The sequence below is a fragment of the Haliotis asinina genome, chromosome 3, assembly GCF_037392515.1.
Source record: "Haliotis asinina isolate JCU_RB_2024 chromosome 3, JCU_Hal_asi_v2, whole genome shotgun sequence".
Classification (NCBI taxonomy): Eukaryota; Metazoa; Mollusca; class Gastropoda; order Lepetellida; family Haliotidae; genus Haliotis; species Haliotis asinina.
This window is the reverse complement of record NC_090282.1, coordinates 31,672,981-31,688,619: the sequence shown is the minus strand read 5'-3', so window position 1 is coordinate 31,688,619 and position 15,639 is coordinate 31,672,981. Positions and strand designations below refer to the sequence as shown.

General features: G+C 39.5%; 1 protein-coding gene across 2 annotated transcripts; it reads right to left on the bottom strand.

Moving 5' to 3' along the window:
- Nucleotides 1–26: 26 nt before the first annotated feature.
- LOC137277808 (isatin hydrolase-like) lies at nucleotides 27–11,258 on the bottom strand. 2 transcript variants are annotated; one of them, XM_067809743.1, is made up of 3 exons: nucleotides 11,041–11,258; nucleotides 3,264–3,902; nucleotides 27–941 (listed from the first exon to the last, which is right to left on the bottom strand). In XM_067809743.1, the coding sequence occupies exons 1-3, from the start codon at nucleotides 11,208–11,210 to the stop codon at nucleotides 893–895; spliced, it is 858 nt and encodes a 285-aa protein (XP_067665844.1). In that variant the 5' UTR covers nucleotides 11,211–11,258; the 3' UTR covers nucleotides 27–892. The 2 variants fall into 2 exon arrangements, with proteins under 2 accessions (XP_067665844.1, XP_067665843.1); XM_067809742.1 differs by lacking the exon at nucleotides 27–941 and having other exon boundaries at nucleotides 1,818–3,902; nucleotides 11,041–11,239.
- Nucleotides 11,259–15,639: the final 4,381 nt, after the last annotated feature.

Here is a 15,639-nt window from a genome sequence, read left to right as displayed (position 1 = left end):
TGAAACAAAATCAAGAGCAAACAAAATTTCACTTTTAGCAGCAAGTTTAATAAGCAAGCAAGTAAAGTATTGTTATAAAGTACCCCGATTTCCAAGACACTGACTGCCTTTGAATGATTCAGCAATTAAACTCACATTCTTAAATCTGTACATGAACACAACTCAGGGCGTATATAGTTACAAATGCTTGACCTGTGTTATTTTTTAAAATACTTCGTGCAAAAGTGATGATAACGTACTCTCGTCAGTTTCAAAAGTACTCCCTTTGGTGGTGGGGTTCAAACGTTCGCTCGTCACGCCGAAGACCCGGGTTCGATTCCCTTGACATGGATACAAAGTCTGAAGCCTACCTTTCCCGGCGTGATATTGCTTGAATATTGTTATTGATAGAATGTAATGGCGGAAATGGATTCGAACCCGTATGATTAACAACGATCGTCAGTGTTTCTCCGTTGAGAAGTTTTTGTCGTGATGGCATATAAACTAACGTTCGTAAGAAACGTGGCAGCCGATTTGAAGCGCCATCGCGAAATAAACCATACATGACCATGATACACAGCAATGTAAATATCAATATATGCTGAAACACTGTGCAAATAGTCCTAACAATAATCATACAATGAATAATGGAGGAAATGATTTCCCAGTGGGTTACATCAAAGAGTTTTTTCAATACATGTTTCAAATGGCCAGCACGGCAACACATGAACATGGACTGTACATTCATGGTCTTAGTATCGTGTGTGATCCCCATTGGCTTGGACGCAGTCAAACACGCAACATTGCACCGAATTCTTCAGTGTAATGACGTCACATGGGATGTGTCGCCAATCTTCGTAAAGAGGCACAATGCGTTCATCGTGGGTATTGAGAGGATACTGTCGCTGTCGAATTAGCTAGCCTGTCCATGGCATTCCAGTAGTGTGCGATGGGAATACGGTCTGGAGAGCGAGGTGGCCTTTTTCACGTGAAGGACGTTCTGTACGACGTTAGCAGTGTCATAGACTTTGTCTATGTAAAATATTCAGCAAACATTCGGTGTATCCCCTCTTATCATAGCACACACACACACACACACACACACACACACACACACACACACACACACCAATCAGTTAACACCTCCGGCAAATCGGCAAATCTTACGTATGTACGTGTGCATGGGCACGTGATAATGGCCAATGACAATGTGGCGTAATGGTCCTGTGTATAAAAACCTGACTAATATGGTCAGTCGGGGAGACCAACCGGCAACACTAACCAAGGAGACCAGTCAGGAGGCTAGTCGGAGTGTCAGCCACTGCTGGCTGCTGCTGTCTTCATCTATACCGTCGACTCTTGTCTTCCCTGTCTCTTGCCCACCATCCTGAACTACCACCAGAGAGCAACCACAATGGACGCTCTTGGACAGAAGTATGGGGCCTCTTGTCACCACAAATGTCTCCGTACAGCACCTCACCTCAAAGGGCACGCCCACTTGTACGTAGCAACGGGGAGTACGTTCTCCTCTTCGACGTCACACACACACACACACACACACACCCAAAAAAAAAAAAAAAAAAAAAAAAAACCAACAAAAACAAACAAACAAAAACATGTGCAAAAGCTTACAAAACGGTTCTTGTGCACACTGATTGGTTTGTCGTATTTTAGCACGTAACAAGCATCGAGTAAGGGACAAGTCTTCTTTGAGGTTACGGAACGGGGCGAGTGGTGACGAATGACGATGCTTGTCATGTGCGAAAATACGACAAACTAATCATAACGCGCGTAGTGGATGCGGTGCTTTGATAAAAATAATCCCGGCGACCTAAATCTTTCATGGCATTATTTTATTGTTTAAAATCCATAGAAAACTATATATCGTCATATTGGAATTACTTAGAATGTAGCTAACAAAATTGTGCAGTCAAATATGTGAAGATTATAAAAGAATCATGCGATTGACAGTAAGAGATTGAATTACACGCACGTGCGTTTGTTGACATAACGGCTCTCACTGGTAGAATTGCATGTATGTTCTGACGATAGTGAGGACTTGTGGTGATTGTACGTGCACTTCCACCAATTTTTGGAAATGTTTTTGTGAGTCGGCCATTTTGGTCATTCATATATCAACGAATTCATTTAAAATTCCTCTTGGGGTATAATAGCAAGATTACAGGAATGTTCAGTTTGAGAAATATTTCTAAGGTCAGTTCTTTTGTATGATTTAATGGAGCTAGGAGTCGTCCCGTACTCGATGCTTGTTATTGATGCGCATTTCAATTCATTAAAAAATATAAGCAAAAACAGAAACAACAATGTATGAGTGTGAGTGCCAGGAACGGAGTTATCGTTCCTGTTTGAAGTTCTAATGTTCCTACGCCCATATGAAATCATTCTAGAGGGCCACGAGTAGCTAGTCGGCTTGTTCCGGAATAACACGAGTTAGTACCGGAGTAACACGAGTTAGTCACGAATGAGTAGAAATGTAACTGCACCCTTTATCAGTCATGTGAAAAGGGTGATAATTAAGTGTTATGACATTACAAAATATGTCAAATGAAAAATCCTTTCTTATAGGTCATCTCTACATGCACTCTTTCGGCACCATAAGGAGAGGGATTGATAACTCAGAGTTATCCTTATTTCATATGTATACAATGCTACACACATTACTCTGTGACTTCAACCTCTAAGAGCTTTTACAAACGTACAAATAACTTCTTGACCAAAAAATAAAATTGGGCATATCTTTGTAGAAAATATGTACATGTATGTGACATTGTTCTAGAACACTGTTTGTTATCATTACCCTCCAAATATTCAAGACTATCATAAAATCAACACAATCTGTTTTGGGGCTAGTTCTTGTATCTCTAGCAATACATAAACATATTCAATCTAATAGTATATCAAATGGGTGCATTTTCTAACATTATAATGTCATTATCACTATGTACATGAGGATCACTGTGTCAAGCTGACCATTTACGATGAACATACAATAGCTATGCCAACCTTTGAAGAGCCATGTTTGTTTGGTTTGGTTTAGTCACCATCACAGATTAGTATATACGCCTTTTTGTCAAATGGTTTAGTAATGAGTAAGTGTCCATTAGACATTATAGTAGTGTCTTATCCTTTTTGTGTCTATATATTTGTGTACAATGTCTACTGCTCTACTGCTGGTATTGTATTCAAAGCAGTTACACTGAGTAACTTCCACTTAAACAAAGAATAAAGTAAGCAATATACTCAGCATGATATCACCGACAAACCTTTCAATCTTAGAACCAATGGATACACAATCGCAAGGTTTTTCATACGGGTCAAAGGTCGCCAGAATTCTGGCAGGACCGCCACTTCCATCGAATAACTTGATGGACCCAACAAATATAGTGGCCCCTTTCTGGGGAATAAGTTCTAAGCGCGCAACATTTTCTAATCCTGGAATGTTTTTACTTCCCAGAATCACGTGAACTTTGAAATCTGTTGACTGCCCGTAGTCCACGGAGGGAGTGTCCACCCCAACCATACTGACGTTTCTATTGGTCAACAGCCAGGAAATGGCGTCCTCGTGATAACCCGGGAAATGGAAAGTGGAAGGAGTTCCTGGCTGGTCAGTGTTGAAGGAAAGTGTTTTGCTTGGATAACGAGATCCCCATCCAGAATTCATGATTACGATGGCACCGTGGGGGATTCGACCGTGTTTTCTTTCATACGCCTCAAAATCGGATTGGGTGACTCTGTAATCGGGATCCGCTTCCGCTTGTGACGTCACATCTAGGACAACAGCTGGGCCAATTAGACGTTCTGCTGGAATTTCTTGCGCTCTCCACCCACCCTCGAAGAAATGAGCTGGGGCGTCCAAATGTGTGCCGCCGTGCTCGGGGGAAGCAAACCAGTTACTTTCATACCTAAAAATACAAACAAACAGCGTTATTGAACAGTACATTTTGTAGGTAAAGACGTTCAGCTATCTATGCATCGAAAAAACATATACAAATAGGATAATGAATCAAGTGTACGAAGATTTCAAGGATGATGTATGAACTATGCAGCACGTGTAGTGTCAGAGTAGGGTCAATTTTGTGGAGGACGTGTTAAAAAAGTCTTGTTCGGGTCATCGGGTCACTTTTCAGATCTTGATGAAGATGTTGATGACTTGTCTGAAGACTAGTTTTGTAATGCTGTAACCAGATGATTCCACTAAGAGAGATTTAACAATACAAGCTGTGTTTGCACATTAAATGATATCTTAAGATTAAACAAATGGTGTTATTTATATTTTGGACAGGCTAGATCTTGGCAGGACCAGCCAGTCCTGTGGACAGGCTAGATTGTCTACATCCTTCCTACACTGGTAGAGTATGGTAAGCGTGACGTATTGAACTTAACCTGTAGAGATCCGGGTTAGAAGTGGTCAGAAGTTTATTTCGTCTGTATGCCATCGATCGTCCCATGTACAAAAAGCAATACAATTTTGCAATATTGTGCATAATGGCAATAGGCAAGCATTTGTGCTGTTGATGTACACATTTATCATATTTCCATAAAAGTATCAGACCATTATACGTTATTTACGTTATTCATTTACAAGCATGTGTTAAATTGTTAAATTATTCCATGAAGGTAAATCCCTTTTCACAGTGTTACTTGCTTTCACATTCAAACAGGAAGTGGGCTTCATCTTCATTTTTATTACTATTAAACATCTTACAAATTACAAATCATAGTTTCCTTCTATTACTATTAAACATCTTACAAATTACAAATCATAGTTTCCTTCTATTACTATTAAACATCTTACAAATTACAAATCATAGTTTCCTTCTACTACTATTAAACATCTTACAAATTACAAATCATAGTTTCCTTCTACTACTATTAAACATCTTACAAATTACAAATCATAGTTTCCTTCTATTACTATTAAACATCTTACAAATTACAAATCATAGTTTCCTTCTACTACTATTAAACATCTTACAAATTACAAATCATAGTTTCCTTCTACTACTATTAAACATCTTACAAATTACAAATCATAGTTTCCTTCTATTACTATTAAACATCTTACAAATTACAAATCATAGTTTCCTTCTATTACTACTAAACATCTTACAAATTTCAAATCATAGTTTCCTTCTATTACTACTAAACATCTTACAAATTACAAATCATAGTTTCCTTCTATTACTATTAAACATCTTACAAATTACAAATCATAGTTTCCTTCTATTACTATTAAACATCTTACAAATTACAAATCATAGTTTCCTTCTATTACTATTAAACATCTTACAAATTTCAAATCATAGTTTCCTTCTATTACTATTAAACATCTTACAAAATACAAATCATAGTTTCCTTCTACTACTATTAAACATCTTACAAATTACAAATCATAGTTTCCTTCTATTACTATTAAACATCTTACAAATTACAAATCATAGTTTCCTTCCATCTAATATTACATCGTAGTGGTATTTTATCTTGACTCTTAACAAACATAAACATCCTCTCAGGTCTCTTACATTAAATCTTAAAATGTGACTAGCAAGCGGCAAAGATGATATGATATTTGACTGTACAAAACTGGATAAATCCATGATATTGCTACTGATATTTTCTTTTGAACAATCAACTAACCTCTGCTTAAATGATGATAACAATAATGACACATTGCCGATGTCTGGGAGAGCTGAACATGATCAAATCCATACTCATGTAAAAACTTACGTATTTTCTATTAACCGTCATGAAAACCCGTTTGAAATCCACATACAAGCAAAAAATCTACTTCCACTTTTAGGCAGATATTTGTGCACAAGACATTGTAAAGTAAACCAGTGTATGAAATAGCGTCTGCCCGTCTGCCCGCTGCGTGCTAGTTACATGGCGGACTCACAACTTTATATTATAGTCGGTCCTCTGAGCCAATACATGTTCCATGGGAATATATTTTACCATGTCATTGACTACGGGTGATATTTTGAAAATAGTTTACAATTGTGGTAGTTAGACGACGTCTGTATGTATAGTTCATGATCAATCAAACCGTAACTTAAAACAGATCAGCCTATCTTTTAACTCTACATTAAACGTGATTGGTCTAAAGAATGTTTTCAGTGACCAAGTTGTTTCTGTTACATTTGCTGTTGCGCAAGTTTACCTTTCTCAAGGAGAGTTACAAATCATCACCTGTGCTCACTGCACGTATAACATGCAGAGACCATCCTTGTCAAAGATACTGACCACTCTGACTTTGCCTGTTTGTCTCATTCACATGACAGTGACACTAAATGAATCAACAGGGACCACCAGGTTATGCTTTGTAAAATTTGCTTTTGCATATGTTTAAGTTTACCTCAATATGTGTAATTCTTTGATAACAGTATTTTAACACCTTACCTCAGTTTCCTGTTTTTAATACAGGGCTGGTTACACGTTCACAGGGCCAGCAACATTTTTCAGTTATCTAATCCTGGAATGGGTTTGAAAGTAGATTGGGGTTTACTTTCCTGAATTTAACGACTTCGGTAATACACAGAATAATATATTCGTGTCCATAGCACGACTCTCGTGCCCATAGCACGACTCTCGTGCCCATATATCGGTATATCCTCCTCTCTCGCAGTCGTGTCGTAAACAGAGTATGATATGAGCACTAGAATAATATCTTCCATATAAGACTAGAACCATAAATAGACGAGAAGATTGCCACAGTCCTGAATCGTCTCGGCTAAGGCACAACCTGGACCTGCCAGTTTACCCAATCTTTTGTGGCAGTTTCGATATCTCCCTGTGTACTATCAGAATTTAGAGGTCCAAACACCATTTATGACTTTTGTAAGTTTGGTATCGTTTCTTTTGCCCCTGAGTGTATGTCCTTAGGATTTCATAATTAAACCAAGTTCCTACATGCTGCACGAAGATGTGCCCCAAGTGGATACCCGGAGAGAGGTTACACCTCCAGCCACATTACACTAAAATGATGATGATGATGATGATGATGATGATGATGAACTGCCTGGCGCAAGCATTTAAGGGAATAAAACAAGGAGTGGTCAACGAGAATGCTATTTGTGACTGAGTGTCCAGATGTAACCATGGCATCACAAGGCATCAGTGGACTCCTACAGGAGTGTGTGGGTTGATAATATTCCAGCAATATCGCTGCGGGGGCGGACACCAAAGAGGTGCTTTACACATTGTATCCATGATGGGAATCGTACCCTGGTCTTCATTGTACCGAGCGGACGCTTTATCTATGTTCCTTCCCTATCTATGTTCTTTCCCAACAAACATCTCCTGTACAGAATGCGTGCACGCACGCACTCACAATCACGTGGTATATGCGTGCAACACTTTTTGGATCCGTGAATAGGTGTTCAGCCCAGCCGACTTGCTGACCCATGGCTTCATATATTAAAAACTAAGATCGAAGCTCATATTATCAACCATTGGGTGTTTTCTACTCAATATTTACAGCTATTTTGCTGAGTGTGGCGTCAAACATCAGACGGCAAACAAACATATAGTATGACCAGAAAATATTGAGCATTTTGGGAATATGTTTAAGTGGATTTCAAGTACATACCACCGTGACCAGATATCAAGTGCTTAGTTTCATTCAAGAAAGACAACTCCGTTCATCCTTTTTCATTTATGAAGAGTTTGTTTACTTGCCTGCAGACGACAGTTTCAGTGATCCTCAGTATGGATGATTTTGAGAAGAGGATGTTGATTTTAGAGTGATTAGTCATTTCAGGTAGAACAGGCATCCCTTTGTCCGCTGTTATGTTTTGAAAAATATTGCAAATGGATATGGCACTGAGCACCAGGGAGGCGCAGGTAGACCTAGAAAATTGACTGTCGGTGACAGGGGGCGGCTTGGTATTATTGTTTACTAAAAACAAACGAAGGTGTTTAGAAAACTTAAGGCTGGATACTTCTGATAGAGGAACTGTGGCTGTCTGTAAGGAGACAATTAGAACTAAGCTGCATGCAACGGGTTGGCAGGAAAGCCGAGGAAGTCCATCACCGATAATGAAGCCTGAACGAAATGTTGACCTGTGCTAACAGCATAGAAATTTTACCTGAGACAATGTGATTTTCTCTGATGAAAGTTCTGCGTGGCTGCCTCCTCTTACACTGAAATTCTGGACCAAACAAACTAAAAATCTTTGTATCAGCGCCCAAAGTACAGTAAGAAATTTAACGTGTGGGGTGGCATAGCTGTGTTAGTGGCAACGCCCCTCTGTGTATTTGAATTGAATATGAACTGTGAGCGGTACACAGACATTTACTTCCATCTGCTCACGTGTTCTGTGGAAAGATTTGGATTTTCCAACAGGACGACGACCCAAAACATCGTTCAAAACATTCATGGACCTGGTTTCCGACCTAAGATATGACATTATTAGATTGGTAAAGCTATAGCTCTGACCTAAATCCTAAAGAAAATGTTTTGGGACAGTGGAAAGGAAGATGTGTTTATATGACAATATGAAAAATCTGACAAATATAGCTGAAATGAACGAAGAGGTGGTCCGATATTGCGGCAGAACTGACCATGACTTTGTAACTTCTTTAATCAGTCGTATGCCCCGCATCATTGAAGGATGCATTGCTGCCCATTGTGACAATACTAACTGTTCACCTATCTTTGAATTTGGAGTTCTGCTAATATTCACATTTGATACGTGAGCAACGAGTAAAAAACAAAATATTTCTCGTCATACTGTATAGTATGTTTGCAGTGGAAACGTGCCTATGAATTTCACTTTAAACAAAAAAGTAAATGGAATAAAGTGAAATTAGATTGCGAATCCTCATAATTTTACCTTGCCAAGTGAACATTTACATCTCAGAAGTTTTGTTCAACTTCGAATAAAGGTTGTTTAACAAAGGATCATAGTATCAGATCGCTGTATTTGTTTTGTATCAGACCCGTGAAGGTCCCGGGGTAGAATAGGCCTTCAGCAACCCATGCTTGCCATAAAAGGTGACTATGCTTGTCGTAAGAGGCGACTAACGGGATCGGGTGGTCAGACTAGCTGACTTGATTGACACATGTCATCGGTTCCCCATTGCGCAGATCGATGCTCATGTTGTTGATCACTGGATTGTCTGGTCCAGACTCGATTATTGACAGACCGTCGCCATATAGCTGGAATATTGCTAAGTGCGACGTAAAACTAAACTCACTCACTCACTCACATTGTTTTGTATCACATGGGGGTATGCACATTAAATGAAACACCGGGAACAAATAGGGTTGACTTGTGTTAATGCGCATCACGTACCGCACGTGCATTTGTTTCATTGTTCCAACTACTGCGCTTACCCCCTTGTAATACAAACCACTAATAGCGTTTTAGATCACCAGTCTGGAATCTTTCATTTCAGGTGAATCAAGCCAATTATTGTCTCCGCTAGATCCCAAAACATATTTTGTGGTTTCAACTTAATTCGTTTAATAGTTGGTTACTGATTTCAGTATCTGGACGCCATTTTCTCCGTACGTCTACAACACTATAATCATATTGTTTTACAGGTTACTTTGACATCACAAACGTAGTCGCTAGTGTTGTAACGATGCATCGAACTATCGATGGATTCAAATTTTCTCCAGTTCTATGGTTTTGACCAGATTAGTTCGCTTTGATTTAGAGTTATCTGCCTCCTTTGCCTATAAAACAAACATGGCGGTAAACATTCGTCACCAGTCGCCCCTTACCGTAACCTCCAAGATGACTCTTCTCCCATTCGATGCTTGTTATGTGCGAAAACCAATCAGAACGCGTGTAATGGATACTGTGCTTTGATAAATATAATCCGGACTATTTAAATCGTTTGTGACATTGTGTTATTGTTTAAACATCATGAAAACGTACATATCGTCATATTGAAAGTACTAAGAACGTAGCCATAGGGAAGTGTGCTGTCTAATGTGAAGGTTTTGATAAGAATCATTCGACTGACGGTGATTCAATTACATATACGTGCGTTTATTAACAAAATAGCTCTCACTGCTCCAACTGAGCGTATGTTCTGACGACCTGATTACTTGTGGTGATTGTACGTGCGCTTCCGTAATTCCGAACCGTAATTCTAAATCGCTTTGAGTTTCAAAACATACTATCATGTCTGTATGCAATTAATAAACTGAAATCTTTAACACTGGGCATATATTTCACATCTCTAGGAATATGTTAGTCTTCCACTTGGGGTGTGACAGCAAGGTTACACGTATGTACAGTATGAGAAACATTTTCAAGTCATTTTGGAGCTTCTGCTTTGGTATTTATTAAAGTAGGTGGGGTTTTACATAATATTTCATTTCGATATTCAATAAAACAATTCCCATTTGTGATTATTAAACCCTATTTAGAAATATAATTGGAAATATTCGTGGTATTAATTATGGCAGAATATATCTTTAATAAATATGTTTCTCTCCTTTTTTAGTTACAAAAAGGTTTATTCTTTAAAATAAATAAGCAGAAATGAAAAAAAAAAACACACGAAAAAACAGCAATACAATATGCGAGTAATCCGGTCATAGAGTTATCGTTCCTGTTTGAAGCAGTTCTGATGTTGATCCGCCAATATGAAATCCTTCTAGAGGGACACGAGTCGCTAGTCGGCTTCGCCCGGAATAACACAAGTTGGTCATTAATGTGCGGCAAATACGGCATGCGACGTGTTTGAATAACAATAACTGTACGTTTCAACTGTTTACTTGATCTGGGATTCAAGATACTTGTCAGATATTAAAAGAGACTGAGACTACCTCAACTTGTTTTTATTTCATATGAGCTACACATTCGTTTTGGAAATGACTTAAAATGGGACAATTCAAGGAGAAAAACTATCGCGTTGGTTTTTACAGTATAACGAAGTCAGAAAGCAATGAAAAGCTGCGGCAAATGGTACTTCGATCAGTGTCTTTCTTTGGACAGACAGACAGACGTACGCACGCAACATCCACGAGCATGCAATACGTACGCAAACATTGTTTAAGTATTCAGCTAAAGTTATATTTACCAGTAGTTGGTTAAGTTCGCTCTTTGCAAGATGGTGAAGTTGAAGGCTGGATTCCCGGGCCAGTAGATCGTGGACGAACTGTGTTCCCAGGTAAGATCCACCACTTTCATGGTACAGCTTCCTACCAGCAGCAGTATAAAGAGAAACACAGCAACCATACATTTCTCCATGTCTGTTCTCCAGTGACAACCTGGCCTTTGTCAACATGTCCATAAACTGGGGGGGTTCAACGGAAGCTCACATGAATAACAATTATGCTAAATATAGCCGCGCGGGTCGCCGATCTAGTGTCGTAAAGTTACTGTGACCGTAACTCCAAAACCATAACATAGGCTAAGTTAGTCTTAACGCTGAGGTTATTTTGTTTTACGTACGTTACAGTGAATGAGAGGATCAGACCGGTTTGTCAAGTTGCTGCAGAAAGGTCAACTCCAGTGCAACTCATTCAAGCATAACGAAACACTGTTGTTTTACCTTCATGCTGGAATGTCCAGTACGGTATCAGTTTCATGTGACCACGATAAATTCCAATGTATCAACCACGGGCCGTGGCTTGTGATATGCAGCAATGTGAGCGCCACACATAGCCAGATATGATCCCCGTGTATATTAATGTTAAACGTTAACATGCGTTACTTTGAGGCAATCAAATGGAATGCGGTTCGATTATACCGCATTAGGAACATGGAACTTCCCTACATGCCACATAAAATCCAGTTTACAAACGACGGATTCCCAAATACGACATGCAAAATGTAATTTAGGTTCGCCGTAGAACTGGTCAGTAGTTGTCTCCCCTAACGTCTTTTTGCGCTGGCCAGTTGAATCCAAATTGGCACCAGCTGCAGCCAGCGCGGTACGTGTGTGTGTGTGTGTGCGAGCGCGTGCGCGCGCGTGCGCTCCTGCGTGTGTTTGGGCTGAACATTTACACCCGTATATCAGGTCACACCTTGAGTTGGCACCTTAAGCCTGTATTAAATAGTGTTCTAGTCTCTCTCCATCAGTACTAAAAGTTTAGGGTGTCTGTCTCATCTGTGTTGTATCGGTTTTTGTGTATTTTATTTCCGCCGTTTTGTATTGTCTGAGAATCTCCTACTCGGTACTGTGTCGGGTTTCAGTTTCAGTTTGGTTCCACCGGTGTTGCAACGGGTCTACCACACAGTCACGATATCACTTTGTCATATATTGCCCTATCACACACTCACGATATCGATCACTTTGTCATATTGCCCTATTGCGCCCTTACGATATTATTTAGTTTTGTTAAAATATATTTTGTTCACAATGTGAAAAGGATTGGGGACAAGTTCTTTCAACTTATAAAACCCCTCTCCAAAGATATTTACAATCACTTATTACATCACAAGAAATTATTAGAATCAGAGAAAGATTGAAGGATAACAGAGGGAAATGTTATAACACAAAAGATGTATAGAGGGAAGACAACTGGAATCATTCAGATTTTGCAAATGTATTGATGTACATTTTTAAATATAATTTCATTTTTATGTTCTCTCCGATCTGCAATGCCGTTTAAAATAACAGATAACGTAATCACATTCGCATTCGCACAATCATTTTCGCACTGGTTTCCACATGCGCAGGATGGATCAGTGATTAGTCCTACTCTGTACAGATCGTAACTTAATCTACTAGCTTCATGGTGTAAGTGAGTAAGTAAAATGTTCAATTTTCTTATGCCGTAGGAAAAGTACGGTGGCTAATATTTTATCATATAGTCCTAATACTCTCACAATATCACTTTGTCATATTACCCTAACACACTAGCGATACCATTCTGTTATATTGCCCTATCATAAATAAAAACCATTTTGTCCTATTTCCCTATTACATTCTCTAGATAACACTCTGCCATTCCCTATCAAACTCACGATGTCACTTTGTCATATTGCCCTCTCACGTATATTGCTCTGTGTTGATCTATATATATCCAGTCTGCAAATCATGTAAGCACTGAAACATTTAAAATAAATATCATGTATTATATATTTCGGTGAGATTAGCTGTACGCCGCGTTTACCACTATTCCAGCAACATCACGACTGGGGACACCAGAAATGGGTTAGCACTTAGTACCCATGTGTGGCATCGAACCCGGTCTTCGGCGTGACAAGCGAACGCTTTAGCCATTAGGTTAACCCACCGCCAGAGTAGATGTACATTAAATCACAGACACGTAATCGGGATCCTCTTCCGCTTGTGACGTCACATCTAGGACAACAGCTGGGCCAATCAGACGTTGAGGAGGAGAATCTCATCTGCCCTCCACCCACCTTCGAAGAAATGGGGCGTCTGTTGGCGTCTACATGCATGGCGCCGTGCTCGTAGGCAGGAAACCAGTTACTCTGATAGCTGAAAGGAGAAGTGGGATGCAAATACATGTAATCATATTGTTTCAAACAGGTACGTCATTGTCTTGCGGATAGAACATATACTGGGATAAGTGAATGGTGATGGCATTATTCCAGCCATATAGTGACGGGTGTGAGCACACGATCCCGTAGGTTATTACAAGTCTGGTTTTTCTAACCCGAATCATAGCCCGGTATATACACGTATCAATCTAGATTTGATAAACGAGTGAGTAAGTATAGCTTTATGCCGCTTTTAGCAATATTCCAGCGATATCAGTTCGAGGGACACCAGAAATGGGCTCACACATTGTAGTCATGTAAAGTATCGAACTCAGGTCTTTGGCGTGACAAGCGCACGCTTTAACCTCTTGGCTAACCCACACACGTATTTGCAACAACAATAAAAAAATAAGTTTTATGCATAAAAAAAAAACATTCTCGCGCCTGTTTGCAGGAAGTTAGATACAGCGTCGAATATTTATGGGCAACTGGCTTTCTAGATTTATGGGATGTAGACCTTAACTGTGTATACAGGCGTTTTAGCCTTCAGTTTTGGTGTAAATTAACAAAATGTCCAGATTCGTGGCATATGAATGCATGAAATATGGATAGGTGATATGAGTAAAAGCAACTGGATTTCTTCTATTAATGTTATTTTGAATATGGTGATAAGTATATTCAGATATTGTAGTGCAGTCTTGCTGTAACTCGCATGAGAAAGGTATGAATTATACACATATCAAGAAAACAAGAAGAGCGCAATGCTTGCTGGGGATGAAGTCGGTTATGTTTGCTAATCCAATACAATCACCCTAATGTGATACGTCTATATACAAACAATATTTTTAAAAATGAAAGTGTTTAGAAACATACCCTGTGCGGTGAATATATAGCCACGCAAGCCTAGCATGGCGCAGTGACCTTCTTACTACACGACGCTTTTGGATATGAAAATTCAAATTGTTTGAAACAAACTGGTCGTTCCTGAGCCATATCGTTTTCTCTCTTAGTTTGAGCGATACCCGTGCACGAAAACTAGACTTGCACAAGTTTCTTAGGTAATAGTTTAAAAAATAATTTCTAAACGAGGAGGAGGGGATTTAAGCTCTAAAATTAGGGAGTGTGTCCTCCCTGTATGTCACGTGCAAAATCAAAGACGTCTCTCTCCCTTTCATTCAAAACTTCTAAGCATAATTTCAAAGTATTTTTATGTACAAGACGACAATGTAATCACACGGGTGAAGGAGATCTGGATATTACCTTAAAGCAATTATCATTAAATGCCAAAACAAAATACAACCGCAGAGAGTAACAGAAGGTGTTTTATCAGAGTCACGTGGACCAATCAAAACTCGACATTCTTACATGAGGCTAGATAAAAGATATATTCTTTGACGGATTATTTTTATTGTTATTTGAATTATCACTTCGTGATGATCACATTCAGTTGTTAATACAAATTAGATTTTAGCATTACAGCGGCAGCTTTTGCAGCGTGTCATTACCTGGCTATTTATCGACATGCCCCTGAAAAATAGTCATACTCGGATATTTTATTGATGCCGAACACGTTTCGCTGGCCTGTCCATTGTTGAGGGAGTGAGAGAGTTCAGTTTTGCGCACCTTTCAACAATAATCCAGCAATTTCACGGCGAGGGACATACTGTACCCACCTGGGTAATCGAACCTGAGTCTGCGGGGTGACGAGCGAACACTTTAACCATTAGGCTATCTATCTGCCCCTCGTCAGTTGGTACTCCACCTTTTAGTGAGGTTTATGTGTCACCCGTGTTTCGTTTTGGGCAGGACCGATCTCCTGACAACTTACAGGAGTCAAACTGCCAAACACGTACGGTCACCCATCCAAGAACTCTCCGCGCCTGTCCAACTGACTTTAGACCTCTGTACACGGGAGCACACACCACCACAATTGATTCTTGCTGTGTAATATTTAGACATGGGTGTTAGGTTAGTAGTTAGTAACTCACTGGTGGTCAGGCCTAGAGACTTGGTTAATGCATCACTGTCTGGGCAGTGATGTTCCTAATATCAGCCTGGACTGTCTGATCTACGCTTATCAAGTCACACACTCTAAGATTAATCGTCATTACAGGGAAGCGAGCACCCCAAAAGGAAAGTTAGCAAGGCGTGACAAGTTTGACACCGTATGACCTTACTGTAACGTAATGCCACTCAATGTGAAATACGGAGTACAATTTCAAGT